The 20,019-nt window shown below is 35.8% G+C and overlaps 1 protein-coding gene across 12 annotated transcripts in view; it reads left to right on the plus strand.

Annotated features, from left to right (window-relative positions):
• Positions 1-20,019, plus strand: part of CACNA2D1 (calcium voltage-gated channel auxiliary subunit alpha2delta 1) — a 433,696-nt gene that overhangs the window by 351,453 nt on the left and 62,224 nt on the right. For all 12 annotated transcript variants that reach the window (XR_003561824.2, XM_027811464.2, XM_055712038.1 and 9 more), the window contains exons 13-14: positions 17,076-17,154; positions 19,204-19,253. Coding sequence is in view for 11 of the 12 variants with exons in the window: in XM_027811464.2 (XP_027667265.1) it covers positions 17,076-17,154; positions 19,204-19,253 (129 nt within the window). In the remaining variant the exon portion in view is untranslated. The remainder of the gene's footprint in view (positions 1-17,075; positions 17,155-19,203; positions 19,254-20,019) is intronic.

A 20,019-nucleotide genomic window follows, 5' to 3' on the forward strand; every position in this document is an offset into this window, starting at 1 on the left:
AACCTTCAAGTTAAGAAGTGAAAAAATGCAATATTCAATTAGAAACTACTAAAAGAGCAGCCTAGAAACTAGCAGCTGGAAAATTGCCCCGTTAAATTAAGGGGGTTTAATCCGTTTGAAATAACATATAGATATATTTAAAATATTTTTCTGTCTCACAATTTTGAGGAGGAACATTCCTAGTTTTCATCTATTTGAAGTGGAAAATCACATTGTGTTTCACCTTTGCATGCCTTTTTCCCTTTATAAAGCCAGATTTTATTGTCACAGATTGCAACTACATGCAGTGCCTGATATTTAAAAACTAGCATGTTTACCTTTACAGTGACATTTGGGGTACTCACATTAGATGTGCGAAATACCACACACGCACTAAATTTCAGGAATGGGGGTGGTAAGTTTTTGTTTTATTTGCACTCATGCTACAGATGGCTTCACTGAAGATAGCAATATAAATTTAATTGAAACGTTGGCCCAGTAGGCGTTCTTCATCCTGAGAATTTTGAATTCAGGTTGAAAATAGAAAACCAGCTACAGCTCTTCAGGGCAAATTGTGCACCCTGAAATCTGTGTTTTGAAGGATTGCTCAACTCAAGTGACTAGAAAAAGACCTTAAACATGCCTTGTGCACTTTCAGTTGTTTGAAGTTTCCTAGCATAATAGAGGTCAGAGGGATTCATCTGACCCCTCAGGTGGGAGTGGAATAGTAAGTTTGGTCTCATGTCTCATTCCCACAGAATTACCTCTCATTATTAATACAACCTCATTTATGTAGATTTTTCTGACAATATCATTTGAGAGGAAATGGTATGTGAGAAGTTTTCCAACAACTCTGTTGCATTAAAAATATCTCTATGTGGCGGGCCCAGAATTGCTACAGTGATACAGGTCCTATGGGAGAAGGCTTCAGCTTGCTGTAATTCCACTGGGAAACGTACAGCTGGCTGTGACTTCTTCCAAATGGGACACATTCAGTTTGGCAATAGAATGATAAAATGAAATATCTATGGGAAAGCACTTGCAAAACTTTCTTCTAAAAGAAAAATCCCTCCTACTGTCTTTTCTTCATGGGTTTGAATCTATTATTGTGCAACTGCAAGTCAGTAAAACTCAAAAGAAAATTGTGTTAATCTAGGCGATGGTGTATGAATCATTCTAGACAAGGCTGAAAGTGTTAGTCCTGACTACAAATGACCCTTGAAAAAGACTGTGACATTACCACTTGGGGTAGCCATGGGATTCTCATCAGGTGTCAGACTGAATGAATGTAACTTTCTAGGGTTACTTATAGAGCCAAAAATAGAAACAACATCTTTCTCAACACTAATAGCAGCTTTGAATAGAGCTTAACAGCTGTCAAAGTGTACATTTCTGAGTATGTGATAGACTTGTGACACAGGATGTAACATAAAGTAATTACATTAAGGGTTGAATTGAGAAAAATTCTGGTTTATATCTGACTGGCATGTGGCATAGTTTGATAGGTAAAATTTAAGCCATTTTATTAAGCTTTCTGGATTGTAGATATTTTTCTGGCCTTCTCTGCATTAGCCTTCTGTGATCTTTAGACAACCAGATGTTAAGATATTTCTCATTCCTCCTGATAGTCTCCCTGTGAATTTTGTTGGAGTGATGGTACAGGAAATCCCATATAGAAGAAATCTCCAGCTAGCTGGTTAGACTGGCTCCCTGGCTCCTTCCCTAATCACTTCTGTCTTAAGAGTGTGTTATCTTCCAGGTATTAATTTTAATTTATTGTATGGACTGTGACACACACAACTGGTAAAGCTAAAGTATTCTGGGTGAAACTTGGGTCAGTACTTATAAATACCACAATCCATTCCTTTTCCTTTCAAAGTAAAAGTAGAAATTAAGTTATTAGAATGCTCATCAAAGAAATATCTTATTCTTAAGGCAAATCATCTATATTTTACTTCTTCCTTAGCTCCACTTATTAATGAAAGGCTTGCAACATAGCTACTGTCCCCGCTTCTGGGTTCCTAACATAGATTAATGCACTATGATAATGAATTTAAATATTCCATATCAGCAGCTTTCCTCCTGTGACACTCACTATTGACATATCCTTCAGCAATAGTCAAGTCGCACAATACTGAGCTATTTGAGGTTGTGTGTAGATCCATGCAATAACTTCTTTTTTTTTTTAATGTTTTTTTCTCAGTATGATATTAGGCACACATTTTTCCCCATTAATCTAAATTTTGAACCAGTTACCTGATGGTGTGTGAAGTCCCCCATTAAAAATAGCGATTTTTTGGGGATAACTTTTTTAAAAAATGTCCATTGTCTTTCACTGACCCCTTTACCTTTAGACTATATAACAACACCCCTAGGGTTTTTCTTAAAGGCTTCAATAAGGAAGTCATATCCATCATATTTCTTCTCCCTTTTTCACCTGCTTTTTTTTATTCAACCATCACATCCCCTGTACTGTTCCATGCATGTACACAAGTTTTCTGGGTAAGATTGCTGCAGACTTTGCAGATGCAGCAGAAAGTGCAGTGGGGCAGAGAGGGGTTTATTTTAGGAAGAAGATCTGCACGCAGAAGAGCCTTTTCATGCATGTGTCCACACACACAGAGATGTGTTGATACTGTTTCTCTTTAGGCTGCTGTTTCATTATGAGTATGGATCTGTCTGGGTCACCACATGGCATTTTTATCTACTGTGCAAGATAAAAATCCATGTGATGGTGTTGAGAGCTGCAGAGGGCTAATGAAAGTTTTAATATAGCTTTGTTGAAAAGTAACCTTATCGGTCATATTAGAATCATGTGTATCTGTTACATAAAACCCAAGTGGCAGCTTTTTTCCTTCAAATTTGGCACGGAGGGGGCTATTTGATATTTTTATTTTTGTTGATCTTCAGTTCCAAACCACTACATTAATAGTGATTGATTCAGGGTATCACATAGAGGTTGATGCTGCAGATGGCATAACATGATTAATCAAGGCAACAAGGACATGATATCACTTAATATAGAAAGCACATTATGTTTATTTTGGGATGAAAGCAAGACAGTCAAACGGCATTTTACTTATTTATACAAACAGAATGCCACATATGGCATAACTGGTTGAGGTTAGACATCAGAAGGATCATTGTGTTTCAGTCTCTCCATGTATTTACTGTACATTTGTTCTTATGAATTTGGGATTGAGGAGAAATGACATGTGAGTTGATTGTACTTTTGTGTAATTTAGGAGTTTGAGGACTGGGACTTTCTGCAGTGAGCAATTTAATGCCTAAGCCATGCCTGATGATGTCTATGTAACCTCTTCTTTAAAGTATTCAATTCCACAGCTTTCTTAGGTATTTACATCTTTCTGTTTCAACACCTACCTGTTTAGAAAGGTTTCTCCAAATTTCCTTAAACCAAATAAGCTTAGAACGTTTTTTCTTTTCATTTTACATTTATTACAGAGAACAACTAATTCTCGCCAGAATTTCCTCTTACATTTTAGGAAACAATTTTTATGTTATCACCCTCATCCGACTCTTCTTTTCAGCTTTTGTCTTTTCAGCTGTAACAAAATAATTCCTCTCAAATTCTCCTTAGTTATATATTAAATTCTTCTCATTCTTAATGATCACCCCTATTGTGGATAATAGCAATTTAATTTCTTAAAACATGCTCTGGAACAGTTGGAGAAACTTCAGTGGTATCAAAAGAACAGAGTATTTTCTATGACTTTTTTTTCATGCAGCACTCAGGTAAATATGTCCCAGAATATAAATTTCTGGTTTTGAACTGCATTTTATTGATTTTTTTTTTTTTTCCTTTGCTCTGTACTGGTTTTTCCCCAAACTGCTGTTTTTTACAGTTAATCTTCAATTTCAGTTTCTGTGTTTGATTTTTTAAGTATTTTTAACCTTAAATTGCATTAGGCAGTTTCTTCTTGTATGTTTAATGTATTCCTCTTCATGATCTGCCAGTTTTCTTGTAATTCTTTATTCTTTACATTATCTTCACACAATATTCAGCTAGCTATTTCTCTGAGTTTCTTGAATTCTGTGCCTTTATCTTTGTTTTACTGCTGTCATACCTTTTGTTCCTTGAAATAAAAATTCCATCTTGATCTTTCACTCAGATCTTTCTTCTAGATTTTCAGTTAATTCCTCCTCAAAATTCAGAAATAAATCCAACTGTTCTTGGCATGTTCGAGAATAAGATTTTTTCCTGATACGCTACAAGATGTTCAGGAATTGTGGCTCACATCACATTGTTTTATCTGCATGAACCTATATGATTAAAGTTAGAAAAAAATTTTGTATGCTTCTGGTGTTTATTGAAGTAAGTGCCATAATTAAACAAGACCTGAGTGTAAGGAGTGCAGCTGTAGACAGAGAAGGTATAAATTGTTCTGCTTCAAGTGCCATGTAAGAGAGACTTTTAAAATCCCATCAACTGAAAAACCTAAGAGTGATAAATTTTCAAAATTAAGAATTGATTTCTGCAGATAGAGAATCAAAACTGGACACAATAAAATATTAATATGGTTATGAAGATTAAGAGCTATTTTTCTATAAAATTATCAATTATATAGTTACCATTCTGACATTTGTGTATTCCCAAAGTCTAGAGTTTTCCAAAGGTTTACTTTACAACATTGATTTAAAAGTGCAGCTTCCTGGGAAGAAACTGCAAAAGTTGTTCACTTAATAGAATAGGTAACATAACTAAGCTAGCACAACTGAAAATATTTTTAAAAAGAATTAACTATTATTAAATTACCCTAAACCTTGATAAAAGTCTTAGTTTCTAAGTGCTGCTTAGGCCAGCTGGTAGACAGGTGTTGATCATTAGTCCATTAGTAGATGGAAGTGTTTCAGATGGGACGGGACATGTTTGAATGAAAAGATTTGCCAATGAGCTGGTGGAAAAAGCCTACAGAAGTATGTAGGAGACTTTACGCTGGGGTTCAGAGGGAGAAGTTACAGAATGGGAATCTCTGTAGTCAGCAAGTGAATGAGGGAACAGCTGAAATAAACAGATGGTAGCACAAGATGTATGTGTGCAGCAGCCTAAACAGATGACAGGTTAAGGAGGAAATTAAAATTTCAAGAAACAACATTTCAGTCCATTCAGATAACAAGAAATGTGTGTTTATATATTCAAGAAGCATAACAGAGGAAAAGGTTATAAATGGGAAATGAGATAGCTAAAGTGTAGGTATGCTGTACATTTCACTTAAGGAAGGAGAAACGCTGTGCAACTTAAATGTAAAGTATTAGAGATTTCTGCAGACATTTCAAGGAAGAGTTGATTTTTAAGAGAGAACTTCACAACTGATCTCACCAGGAGAGAACAACATCAACCTGAGATGCAGGAACACTATTTGAGAAATCTTACCAAGAGTAAGAATTATTATATGTCATTAAGAAGGCCTTTTTGTATAGTATTTTGCAGAAAATATTTCAGTTTTGACAAAAAGGAAAAAAAAAATATCTTTCAAGTAATGGATTAATATTCTAATGAGAAACAAACAGAAAATACTCCAGCCTCTACTTAGAAAGTGATATGCCTTCAAAATCCTGATTAGTCTCAAAGAAAAGACCAAATCCTGCTCTGTCATATCTCCAGGAAATAAGTCACATTCTTTAATCTTTTGCACTATCATGATATAATTTAATACACAGAATTTAATGTGCTATACAGAATAGATTGTCTTTACTAGAAGAATGAGCAACTCACTTTGCAGTCTTTTACTTGTGTGGTCATGGAAAATGACATTCAAGTATGAGCTTTAAATTAATTTCTCTTGAGTTTTTCACAAACATTTTTTATAGGTCTTATTCCTAAAAAATAGAGAAAAAAAAAACCACAACAAAATGAAAACCAAATCTATTATTTTTCAGAACAGTATCAGCCCCCATACGCAGTCTTTGAACTCTTAGCCTATTATGTGTCTCCATTCTTGATTCTATATTCAGCTTCGATTTGAAGTCAGTAGATGGGAATTCTGTGCTTCATAATCTCATTGTTAGTCACATACAAAAGAAGACATTTAATCCATACTGACCAAAGAACCTGGATCGCAAACTGCAAATGTTTATTTTTTTTATAATTCTGACTTTTTAAAAATGGATCTTTTTAACAAGAAAGACTTTGATTTACGAATGATTTTATGAAGCCGCCTCTTTGCAGGCAATGCATTCTGTAATGCAAACTGGCCGTATTATATTCTCGATCCTGCAGTGTAGACAAGAAAAACAATAACCTCAATGCTTTCTGTTGCAGACTTAGTCTGTAGATGCAATTTTATTTGAAAACAAAAATAAAGACAAAACCAAAATCCTCTAAGGCAATATTTTGTCTATAGTAAATTTCTCTCTAAGAAGCATATTTATAAAGAAGGCTGAAGACCTTTTTTTTTCAATAAAAAGACAGACTTTGTGAGAGATGATTAATATTCATTTATCTCACATCATAGACTGAAAAACAGCTTATATCTTGTCACCTGAAGTGTGATTTAACTAAAATACATTGTCTCTGCTCTTTCAGCTCTTGTGAATGCAAAATTTACATCTAAGTTTACTAAGAACACTCAGAACACTTTGTTACAGTTGAACCAGGGCCACAGGCAACTCCCAAGGTTCTTTTACCTGTGGATTGCATATAGGATCAGTTCTATTATTTTTTCCTGAAAATGCAATTTATTTAGTTGATTGCAAAAGAAATGAAAATGCACATCATTCCATATAAGAGTGAACTGTGTCATGATTAGTTCTTTTATTATTAAACCATCCCTAGGATAGATGTTATCTATAAATCTTATATATGCAACGTTTCTCAGAGACAATCCTGAGATTTCAAGTGCGGTTTGGCAAGAAGTACAATGAGCGAGCATGCACAGCGATTCCATTAATTGCTAGCTGTGAAGGATGTTCTCTATTACATGATTGTGCATGAGACTCATGTCTTTCAGCCACACTAGGACATTTGCCAGTTGCTGACAGCAGGCATCGTCAGCGCCTGCTTGTGTCAGTAATGGAACGTCTTACCTGCAAGCGGAGGCAAGGTCAGGTTGCCCTGAGCACAGACCTATATGGCAGTGGTGAGTTTCCATTGCTATACAGCAGTTACTAATTCCCCCCCCCCCCCCCCCCCCCCCCCCCAAAAAAAAGGAAGGGGAACTAAACCTGAAGCCTTTTCATCCCTAAATCTCCCTCTTGTAAGGTGATCTGAAGATACTGTTCCCAGCTCAGTCTCCAAGATACAACATGTGAACGTGGAGAAAAGTCCCTTCACCCACTTAGTTGGCGTACCCTTTTTCAAGCACGCTATATTATTTTCATTTAGAATTGTCATGTTCCCGTGAAGATGAGGCCATTGTAAAATTAGACGTGAACTTTGTATAACTGATTATTCCAGAGAGTAAGATTTCCTGTAAATGGGTTCTGCTGGAAATGAGAATTTCCGATGGCCCTTCCCTTTCCCCCGTCATTTTCCTTCTTCTAATATGACTGTTTGGCGTTTGCAACCGTTTAGTTTCAGTCACTGTTTTCCATGCTGTACAAGAACTGGAGCAATGGGAGTAAAAAACAGAGAGAGTAACTATACAAAGGGGATAATTAGTGCAGTATTTTCAAACAAAGACTATTTGCATGAAAAGAAAAAGCAGAGTACCTGATAAAAATTAGTGTTTGAAATATTCAATGACAAATTAAATATTCCTTTAAATGCTTAGCTCATATTTGTAATATTTCTTCCCCAGGGCTTATAAGGCCAAAGGACAAAAAAAAAAAAAAAAAAAAAAAAAAAAAAGGAAAAAAAGAGATGGCTTAGTGTCACAATATGAACTGTAAATATCTCTCTAATTAATATGGTCCTTTCCAGCTGCTCAGCTGCCACCAAATGTTGTTTTGACTATCAAAGAAATGCCTAATATGCTTTTAATCCTGGGTATGGGGGGAATTACTTTATCAACCCCTTTGTCTGGTTCCTGATATGGGCCACAAAATTTACAAGGAAATCTCATAAAAAATGACTTTTTCTCCAGGGAATGCTAAATGTGGAGTGTCAGGGAGAAGTAGCTTGGGGAAAGGAGGAATTTAATTGTTTTTAATTTCAGCAAAGAGACTTTGATATTAACATAACCAAGGAAGGAAACAGATCAACTGACTAAATAGAACCCGGGTAATCAAAGTAAAACATTAAACAGCTGAATTGCTAAAAAAGGTGACAGTGTAATTTCTTCATCTGAAGACGGGGAGACAGGATAAGTGGCTAGAAAACCACCTGATCCAAACCGAGCGCTTGATGCTTATTTCTGAGGTGGTATGGGGTGATCTGGTGAGGACAGCACTTCTGCTGGAAATAGAAGGAAAAGCAACCAGCATGTTGGCGTTCTTTGAGCCAGAGCTACAGCCACAAGCCTGCATCAGAGAAGACCACTTGAGTACTATTTTGGGGTTTTCTAGATAAAATCCATCCCTGCCTTTCAGCAGGATGAGCTAAGCATACAGCAACTGCATTACACTGTTGGAAACATCACATTAATCTAAATGTCTTGAGGCACCATTTATATTAGTAATTTACATGGGGCCAAGACGTGGGCATGGAGACTGTCCTGCAATCCTTTATATGTTTTAACTGTTAGTTAAACCTGGGAGTTTTTCAGCCTCTGCCAGCTGGCACACTCACACAGAAGGTGCTGGGACTGCTCCTTGCGCAGCAAGGGAACGGGAAGAGGGAATGAGCAGTGGTTCAGCTGCTGTGCATGTATGTAGGCTCTGCTGCCACAGTTGCTCTTAAGGCTTGAGAGTGGACCAAGGCCCAATTTTTGTAAGGTTAACATAGCCAAACAGACTCTCAAACTTAAACTCAAGCACATCATTGTGAAGTCCTACCAGTGTTTTTGAAAGCACAGCTTTTCCTTACTGCTGTTCTTGAGACTAATGTAAAAATCTAATAAACCCGAGCTGTTTCATACCTACATCTAGAAAATGTTGAGATTAAAAACTTACCTGTGGAGACAGTGTAGTGCAGAGGACATAGCCTCCTCATTGTTATGTAGTATTCCTACATTAAGTTATTGTGAGCATACACAATTGAATAATTCTGCTTGTACATCTGTGATACTTCTGGCTCATCAAAGATTATGTCTAAACTAGGTAAAGACTTAAAGGATCATGTAACCATATCTAATTATAGTCAATGTAGCAGAGGTAGCTTGGTAGGTATCAGCAGGGTATTTATACCTTCATACGTTTAGCTGTATGGCAGAACAGAAGGGGCACACCATGCTAGCCCATTAGAGAGTAAGGAATGAGTTGCTGTGGTTCCACAAGGTGGCACTGAGAAGATGTAGAACAGCGTAACTGAATTAGTATTTTTTAGTTCTGTGAGAGTGTTAATTCCGAAACTTTCCAGTATGTTAACCATAATAGTGTTTTCAACCTCTGCACTAGAAAATATCCCCATTTTCATGCAGATATGTTTTCTTTGTAAGGAAACAAAGAAAGCCAGAGAATACAAATTTTTTAGTTTTTGAAACACTGCAATTCCAGATAAACATTTTGGGGATTCACTGTATTCACTTTAAAGACTTCTTCAGTGAACATGCATCTTTCATTGTGTGCACGTGTTATGAAACCTTCAGGTGTAATTTTCAGTTTATTTCCTTTTGATGTGTAATTGTATATAAATACACTGCAGATCAGTGTTCTTGGAACTATTTTCCCAATAAATGGGTTTGGGCCTATTTTATCAGTCTAGAACCATATCCAAAGCAAGTGAGATTCTCCAACAATCTCCTCATATGTAACAAACTTATTTTTTCTTTTTATTTTAAGATAGAAGGATTAACATTAGATTGTAATGTGAGCTAGTTTTTAGTGTCATTATTTCTTTTCTTTATTAGACTGTAATTACACAGGATATAATTAGACTAAGAACTCATAAGTTAGCATTGCAGCTTGAACTCTGAGGTTGAATTTTAGTGAATGAAAGATATTGATAGAAAATACTGCAAATACACATGGAAGGTCTGGGAGAAGTAATTGACTGTGGATAAATATCTAGAAAAATAGCTCTAAGGATCTGCTTTATTAGTCTTTAAATATGTGCCTCAGTTAAAGCATTTTCCATTGATGTCAAGGGGCTTACCTGCATAGTTAAATTCCTTGCTGAATCAGAGCATAGAGGGTCGATTATGGAAACGCTTGAATAGATGTTTTTCCAAATGTATTCATACTTTATTCATGTCTATAAATTCAAAGAAGTCTAGCCTGCAATTATCTTTACATGTAAATATTTGAGACCTAAATTCTTATTGATTCCCATATGGACTTTTTCTCCCCAATTTCCCCAAGTCTACACATATTTTCAGAGAGTACCTACAGCAAGGGGCAGATCCTAATGTAGTCATAAATATAAAAGATTTCTGTTGGCATATCATACCATTTTGGTATTTCCTAATTTGACATAGGATTGTTTATTCTGCATTCTGAGTTAGACCTTTAAATCTTCACAACCTTAGCACCTGACTAGTTTTCATACCCAGCTGCTTAGGTCATCTCTGTGTTTTTCCCAATTTCTGTTAAGGACAAAAAGTGGAAGCAGTCTGAGAGGCACATACAAAAACCGTAGATCTGAACTTTTTTGAGCCTGGTATTGAGAGCAATAGAAGTTGTGCATTCGCTCAAATTGAGAAAAGTGAACTCAGACCTTTTTTTATATGAGTATTGAACTCTCACTTAAAAGATTAGGGGCACCACTGCTACTATCAGTCTGAAAAGGGTGAGACTTGCTAGGTCTATCATATAAAACCCCAATTTTACTCATCTGAGTGAATCAGACCAGATACTAATCAATGAACCCAGGCCAGGGTGTAGGCTGGTAAAATATCCACAGCTATCCATATTGTTTAATTGTTAACACATCCACCAGTATGGTTCTTGGCCTGTGGCAGCCAACTCTTTTGAACAATGTCTGGTTTTGGTTCAGGGGGTTGCATGAGCCAGGGCCTGTTCCCAAAAGGTTTTATAATGAGATCACCCAATATGGTGAGGGGGGACAGGGAGGGAGGATGGCAGTATAATTTAGCTGTAGAGATGTGAGCCAGGCTGTGTCACTTGCCCTCATGGCCTGAGAAAGAAAATGGGTTATGGGTTATGTCCCATTTTATTTACTGCATCAATATAGCCTGAGGGATCCTAAAACCTCCCTCAAGCACATCATTGTGAGTCTTACCCCTGCTGTTTAAACACAGAACTTTTATTTTTCTTCTCCCTGTGCTTCCCAGGGGAAAAAAAAAAAAAAAAGCTGCTTTATTTTTATAGGTATAACCCAAATAGTTCAGGACTGCGTCCCTGGAAGTCCTGAACTGAGCGTTCAACATGACAGATTATGGACCAGAATTTATGTGAAACTCTGTTTGGTGCTTCCTATTGGCTAACCCTAGGTGGTTTCCTAATTACTATATAGGGTTTTTAGATCATCTTCTGAAGCTCTGTTCTCATTTCAAATTGGTCATAAATGTCTTCTAGCCTCAGTTCATAGTGGAATCCAAAATTGTCTTCAGATTTCTGCCATGGATGTAAAGACAGTAAAGAAAAAATGCATTCACAGTTTTAACTGTGGCAGCTTGAAAACCACATTAACATTTCCCTGATCTTCACCAGAAAAGTACCAAAATGGTTAAGTAGTTTAAAAGCTATACTTACAAGGTGATGGAGTGCATAATGGAATATACAAAAGCAGTTTTATGATTTTACGTAGAAAAATAGGCTTGGTATGTTGTCCTTTTATTTCAGAAATGTATGTATTAAATTCAAACCACAAACAATTTTTCATCTGTTAACCTATAAACACATTAGTGGGAAAAATAATTTCCTGGACCATGCTGGAATTGTGGAAATATTTATTCATAGAATCATAGCATAATTTAGGTTGAAAAGACCTTTGAGATCGTCAAGTCCAACCGTTAACCCAGCACTGCCAAGCCCACTGCTAAACCATGTCCCTAAGCACCGCATCAACACAGTTTTTAAATGCCTCCAGGGATGGTGATTCCACCACCTCCCTGGGCAGCCTGTTCCAGTGCTTCACCATCACTTCAGTGATGATTTTTTCCTAATATCCAACCTAAACCTCCTCTGGCACAACTTGAGACCATTTCCTTGTCCTGTCACTTGTTATCTGGGAGAAGAGACCTACCGCCATCTGCCTACAGCCTCCTGTCAGGGAGTTGTACAGAGCAATAAGATCACCCAAGTCTTCTCTTCTCCAGACTCAGCCACTCCTCATAAGAATTGTAATTATTCTTCTTTACCACAGCTTCTCTTGGTCTATAGTAAAAGAGATTGCCTGTGAAGCTTTATCTGCAATTATAAAGGCCAGATTAAAATAATTCTGAAGTCATACTGTCACCATGAAAACTGAAGTTGCATGATTTGATGAGATCAGTTTTTGACTCAGTCAGTTTGTTTATCTAGTGGTAGAGGAAGATGCATGCTTGCTATTTTTACCAGATAGACATAAGATGATGAGGTTCATCTTGCCTAGATCTAGTTGAGTAAATTGATCATGCAACTCTCTTGATATCTGACAAAGTGATACACATCTCTCCATAGGCCAGTTAATCTCCTCCTAAGCAGAGTAATGGAGAGATGCACATAAATGATTATTGAGAGTTCTGTCACTGAGGCAGCACAGAATTAAAGACAAATAATACGCTTGCCAAAAAATATGCAGGTTCATCCACTCTGAATTGCTTGCAGAGTGGTTGCAGTTTCTCAAACTCTTGTAGGCCTACACATATAGCCTACACGTATATGCAGTGGTCTAAATAGCAAGTGTGATTTTTGTGCTTGGTTAACACTTCAAATTAACTTCACTCAGGCTGTTAATTTTCTGTAATACTCATAACATGATACGTCCAAAGGAAGAGTCTAATTTAATCTTTATTTTATTCCAATAGCGAACCGGACAAATGAGATAGGTAAAAAGCAACTGAGATCTGTAGGGAAAACAGTCTTTTCATGGGTAGCTCACAATTTCTGTCTCCATCACAACTCTCTTGAGTGCCACTGTCCCCTAATATCTGTAGCAGTCAGAATCCTTCTGTTCACCTTGGGGCTTATTAGCTTTTCCTGCTAGCAAGAAATACAAAATTAAAAGCAAATGAATTATATAATTAGGCAATTGTATTTTCTTCAGTACAGTACTTCTTCCTCTATTTTATGTAGCTTTCTTTTTCATCTACTTTTTGCTTGTTTTCCTTTGATGTCCTTTGTCCTAGGATAAGTAGGTTGCAAGCGACCTCCAAGGTCTCTAGTCCAACATCAGGAGTAAGACCAAGCCAGGTTGCTCAGGGCTTTACCTAGTCTGGTCTTTAAAACCTCAAAGCAGGCAGAATGTACAACCTCCCTGGGCGTATTGTGACACTCACTCGTTGGCTACCCTTACATTAACTCTACACTTGTTTTGTTTGTTAATAAGTATATTGCTTTACTATATACTTTAAAGTATATTGCTTTACTATATACTTTAAATGAATAATGCAAAGAATAAAAGATTTGTATTTTGTCCCATGATTAGTTTCAGAGTGAGAAAAATACAGAGAATTAGCTACCCATTATCAGCACAATATATTCCTGATAGAACTAACACAGCTCTGTTCTTGAACTCTCGGTGGTAGAAATTAAGACATATTTCAAATCAGTTTCAAGGCTTTAGCTGACTGGGCTGGCAGAAATGGCTGGCAGGTGCCTGTCTCTAGTTCTTCTCCATTCTAAAGGTATGAGTTTTCTAGAAGTGTTTTGCTTTGAACAGTCCCATTGAAAATCAGAAAGTATACAGCTCCTATATCTTTCTGGTTGTTCCATTATTTTTCATTATTTGAAAGTTATGTTTCTTTTTGAAGACAATAAATGGATCTCCCCTGTATGGAGGCAAGGTTGAACTTTCCCTGGGAGATGGTTCGGGGGACAGAAGTGTCCACCCACTGGTGCGGATGGTGGAGAGCAAGAGTCATAGCAAAAGGACCCAGGAACCTGTAGTTTATGCAGAACATAAGAGGCTATAGAGAAGCACAGAGAAGAAATAACCAGGCCTTGATGGTGATGGAAGACGACTTCTAGGGATCAAAGAGTACTTAGCAGTTTTCTTCAACTCAGAAATCCATTTCGTTGGTTGAAACTAAACTTAAAAGGAAGGACAGGCAAAGGGAGAGGTGTTCACAGCCGTTGTGTCTGATCTAGTTGCTCCAAATGTTCTCAGTCCTAAATTCCCTATTAAAATGAATTAAATCTGTCTTTTTCAGTTTAAAAGCCTTTTGTCTTCTTTGGAGAGATGTCTATAAGGAAAAGGTATAGACAGATGTATCTCAGTCCTTTGGCTGACTCTGGGTCCTTTCACAGAAAATGTTAGTACAGAGCATGTTTTTTTGCTAAAATTGGCTTGTTTAATTTGACTTGCTGACTCATTTTTCCAGCTGGTCTGTCATTCTACTCAATTCCAGATGAGGCAATAGGAAAAAGAAAACTCTTTTGAATGTTCCACCCTCTTGCCAAACCAAGTAACAATTAAAAACTCCAATTTTCATTGCAGTTCTTTATCTCTGTTAATTACCCAAGGAACAGTAAATCAAATATATTGTCCTCTGCTTGTTGTCAATAATTTAAATTCTAAATTCTTTATAGATTTGTTGCAGATTTTACATGCTGCTTCTTTTCCCTAAATTACATATCATTTCGCAACTTGAATCCAGTTCAGTGTTTCATTTTTACGTTTGAGATCAAATGCTAGACAGCCCAGTCTAATTGACTCGTGTTTTATACACACACAAGCAATCCACATGACTCTGTCTTAACTTAGTTACTTTTAATCCAAAAGAGACATCAAGTCACTCATCTATCTACCTAGTGGCCTTCAGTGGGTTTTTTCTTATTGTACCATAATTTTTGAGAATATGTTCTGAATCAAGTGTTTAGTGGACACTGAACTAGGAGGAGACGTGAGTCCACAAAAAAATAACAGGAGTACAGCAGGCAGAGACCTTGTGAGCGCAGAGATACCAATAGAAAATAACATCGTGATATTCAGGTTAGGAAAAATAGACAGTAATTGAGTAGACACAGAAAGATCCATTAGAAGAGTTATAGCTGACGTTTTGTAAAAGAGGTCAAGAACAAATGAGGATGGCAAATGGAGCTTCAGTTTACAATGTGATACAGTATTAAAAATATAAAAGAAATGTAGACTTATCAGGTGAAGTCAGGTTCACACTATTGATACTGGTATGTTCAAGGTAATAGAAGGTATTTTTCATCTGTCTCTATCCATATGAGCTATGAGAGAAAAATTTTGCTGTCACACATGTATGTTCATTCCCGTACTTGCCTACATAACCAGAAATGTAATTGGCTTTACTCATTATTGAGAAATGACCCTGTTTGGGATAGTCTTACTAGTTTTATTGAAAAACTTCACATTTTTCCTGTATTTTAAAAAAACAAGCACCTGAATCAGCATGCAGTGCAGCAGGCTAGTTGCTTTAAATCTTCTTGTAACTGCAGAAACAAAGGGCTTGTATGGATAAAACAAATCAAAACATATTGTTAATTAAATATGACAACTAGCACAAAGCTTGGTTTGCCCTCCTTGCATACAGGGGTCAACACTAATAAGGTTTCACTGTTTGCTAGCTGCTGATTGATGATTTGGAGCTATTTCTACAGCTTTTGGTTAATACATAAGCTCTGATTATGTCACACTATTTTTTGTTGCTCATTTGACAAATGAAGGTTTAGGTAGTAATTACACATGATAAATATGTGATGAAAATTTGTATAAATAGTAATTTCAAAATTTAGCCATGATCAGTAATTTACAAGGAGTGTCTGAAATTTATGCTATGAATGTTATTTAAATAAAGCATTAGCATATTACTCAGTTATAGCCTGCATGCAAATTAGTTGTATTACGTTTTAATTTTAAACATAGTTATGAAGTTCCATAGAAAGGAATTAATATTCTGATTTCATGTTGTGAGCTGTGATGTGTGAAGTGAATTGGTAAATTAAAGGTCCATAAAGAAATAGGTGCCTGAAAAGAAAAGGCAATCTGGTCCTTGGACATTTCCTCAGAGGGACTTGATAATAATGAGCGACTTATTAAAACCGTAGGGAAAATATTTTCCCCTCCTTTTAAAGAAATGCTCAGTTTTGGAGCAAAATATTCAGCCAGAAGCTGAAGCATACTATTCGTAATTTTTCTGTGTGTCTTGTAGGATTTTTAATATTTATACAGCAATATCAGCTTTTGGTTTTAATTTTTCTTTTGAATCAGACAATTTGGATGGAAAATAATTTCAGCTGAAAAGCCTGTCTTCAGTCCAACACCTGGATAGAACTTGGTGAATTCCTCTGAAACTATGACTCCCCTCAGTTGCTGAGATAGATTGGAGTTGCATTAACTAAACAGAATAAAATTTTCTTCGTAAAACAGATAGCTTTAATAAATATCAAGAGCTTAAAGTGAAATATCAGAAGCTTGACCCTTCTATGAAACTCTGTTGTTCTTATTTAGTGGTTTTATATGAAAAAGACTGAAAGTCTGAACACAAGAATTTATTTTCTGTAGTATCTGAAAATTTTGTATTTCTTTCCCTGAAATTATTTTATATCCTAAAAAATCCAGTTTTGCATTGTTTGAATTCTACTGCAGTAAATATGTTCATTTTGATTAATTGGTGTCTAATATTGATAGGAGGTCATGTCAGCTAATATAACAAAACACGAAGAGTTATAATCACCACCCTAAGAAAAGGAAAAAGAAATTTAAATAGTTCATGGATGGTAACAAATGTAAGAGCTTTAAAGTATGAAAGATATATGGAAGAATCTTCTTGAGTTCTACCTCATGGACCAAATAATAAGAATACATAAAATATCATAAAACAGTGTACCTGTTGTGGTGATAAAAAATGGAAAATTCCCCATTTTCTTTTTGTGTTCAAATGTATAAAAAATCAAATATCATTAACTTGAGAGTCACAGCTAATTAATTACATGTAGTTATTTCCATTGTTTTTTAACTTGCGTAGGTACGTGTGTTCACGTTTTCTGTTGGTCAACATAATTATGACAAAGGACCCATACAGTGGATGGCCTGTGAAAATAAAGGTACTGATTGGTTTTTTGAGACTGTTCTTTGCTAAATCTTTGGATAGGTGATATCTTTATTAATCACTACAAATTACAGATTTTTCTTCAGCCTGATTTTTAGCTTTATTGAATTTTTTAATAAAAGGTCCAAAAAGTTACTTGACAAAACAATGTGTATATGAAATTATATATAAAAGAATAAGCTTGTATATTTATTTCTGATAATTTTATTTAAAACTTTATATTGTAAGAAAAATATCAATTTTTTAAAATAATAATATTATGTTTCAGTTTTTAGAATGCTTGTTGTAATAGCCATCTATGAAAAGATGGAACTGATGACAGATAAGAAATGAAGAAAAGCTGTTTTATATTAAGGGGATCTGGACAAAGGGACTTTTTGTTTGGTTGGTTGGCTGGTTGGATTTCTTTCTGTTTTTCTCCTAAACTTAAAAGGGACCAGATGACTTGCATTATTTTTCCCTTTTTTGATGGAAATATCAAAATTTTTCTTGCTGTGATTTCAGCTTCTAAAAGCATCTTACATTTTTTATTTTTACCCTGATCTCTTTATGTAGGAAAAAAAAAAAAAGTAAAAAAGGTGTAGGTAAGGAAGTAAAATGCTTTCTCCTAGAATTTCTACATGAAAAATGTGGTCAGAATCATTTAAAAAGATGAGAAAAGTGTGAGAAAGATGTCTCTTAAAAAACTTACAACATAATTATGGAAGAAGAGATATGAGATAAATACAGATAAATGGAAAATAGAGAAATTATCAAACAATATTGTTTAATATTCTAAATAGAGCAATTTCAGACATGACTGAAAATGAGAAAGTATTTTGCAAATCAGTGAGAAGCAAGAGGTGAGAGGTGGGATAAATTACAAAGGGTTTTGAAAAATAAGGCTGACAGGGAAGAAGATTAAGATACAATTCTCAGGCATGAGAATAACGTAAACCAAAGCTAAGAGAAATATATAGGTAGAGAAAAAATTATATAGAAGAATCCATAGCCTGTATACACAGCCTATGTATCATAGTTTCATGAATCCCTCAATATGCTGGCAAGTTATGTGCAAGATACTACAGCTTCATGAAGAGCAGATTGTATTGTCAGATAATTACAGAAAACCAACATTTGTTTTTTTGAATAGGGATTTTTTGACCAGCGTCTTTGTATCTCAAAATACTGGGTGCGTGTGAACTCCTTTGTTCTAAGACAAATGAGGACCAGCTGGCTTAAGGCAGAACCACCTATGTCATCTTATTATTGAGGCAAAATGATCATAATATTCTGTCCAAAATTGATGTGTTTATTTGTTTGCACATCCAAAGAAGCAAAGTTTTATTTCATTTTTCGTTATTTAAAATTTTTAATTTATTATCAAGTCATGCATTGTTTATGGCAAAGTAAATGACTAACCTCGGTACTCTTACCTCTCTAGTCCTGTCCCCTTTCTTTTCAATTTGACTTACAGCTTACTTGGTCTGCAGCTGGATCTCAGTGCCTGTCTTCAGTATTATCAGTGCATACAGGCAATATTTTTAATTAAAACAAATAAATTATAGAATCAACGCTGACTAAAGACATTTTTGATGTTTAGTTAGAAGAAACACCCATTACATTGTTTCATCCTTTCCACAGAATGCCTTATATTTTTTGTACTATAAACTTCGCCATTGTGGCAGACTGTAGCTATACTTGTATTCCTGTATGCATTCCCCATATAATTATGTTGCTGTCACTGCCTATTAAAATGGCCATTAAATATACTTGCACATGAGAATAACTAGGAATTCAAAAGTACAAATTCAATATGTTATCTGAGTAGAAACACACTATATACTCTCACTGCTTAAGAGTAACTAGCTTGGCCCGTATGGCATGGGGACCCATCATATATGGCTACGTGTTGTGGTGACATCAACTAAAAAAGTATTCCATATATAAGTGATCATTTCTATAAAAATTAACTTAGAAATTACAAGCTAAATTAAATTCTTCAAGATTAAGAGACTAGCAATATATTGTAGTAAGATGGCATTATTTCTGTTCCAAATTTTAGGCTATTACTATGAAATTCCATCCATTGGAGCCATAAGAATAAACACCCAGGTAAGTGTGTTGGCCAAATCCAGGTGCAGTTATAATACAAAGAAGTGGATTAATTCCTGTTCTTAACTCTCTTACATTTCACCTCTGTTTGAATCAGTTAAATTTTACGATACACTACATTAAGAACACAGTAAAAAATAAGGCTTTCTTTTATATATGAAGAAATATTCTGTTAAAGTTTTGTGATTTTTTTCTTTTCTCTTTTTACTGGTTGCAGTAAGCCAATTTAAAATGTGATCCCTGTTTCCCCAGCCAGCTGTCCCACGGCAGCTTGCACATAGACTAGTCACACTAGCATCCTCTAAAGCAGGCTATGTGCACACAACGTAGCATTTGATGAGATCTGTATCTTGCAGACCTCTGCACAAGGACTGTTTGGGGCTCATTTTCCCTTCTGGCCTTTCATGGTCCCTTTTGGATCCTAGGACATGACAGCAATGTTTTTATAAAGTTCTATAAACCCAGTAATTTTTTATGATGTGTCTAAACATTCATAGTCTGCCTCCTGCCATGCTTTTAGCATGATCCTAAGGGTTTATATTATGTGGAAAAGGCCATGGATGTGTGGGAGGGCATATAGCTCTTGCTAGAGTATCTGAACAGGAAGAGTGTGACCTGGTACCATCCTGCTTGTAGGAGAGATTCCTGGACTGATCCAACCAGTCTGGGAGAGACACAGCTTTTTTCCTTCAGGAAGGATGCAGGAATATTTTAGCAGATGTGTGTGGAGAATTAAGGGCAGAGGACCCTGGCATTATATGACGTG

This window comes from Falco cherrug, chromosome 5 (genome assembly GCF_023634085.1).
Source record: "Falco cherrug isolate bFalChe1 chromosome 5, bFalChe1.pri, whole genome shotgun sequence".
NCBI classification, from domain to species: Eukaryota; Metazoa; Chordata; class Aves; order Falconiformes; family Falconidae; genus Falco; species Falco cherrug.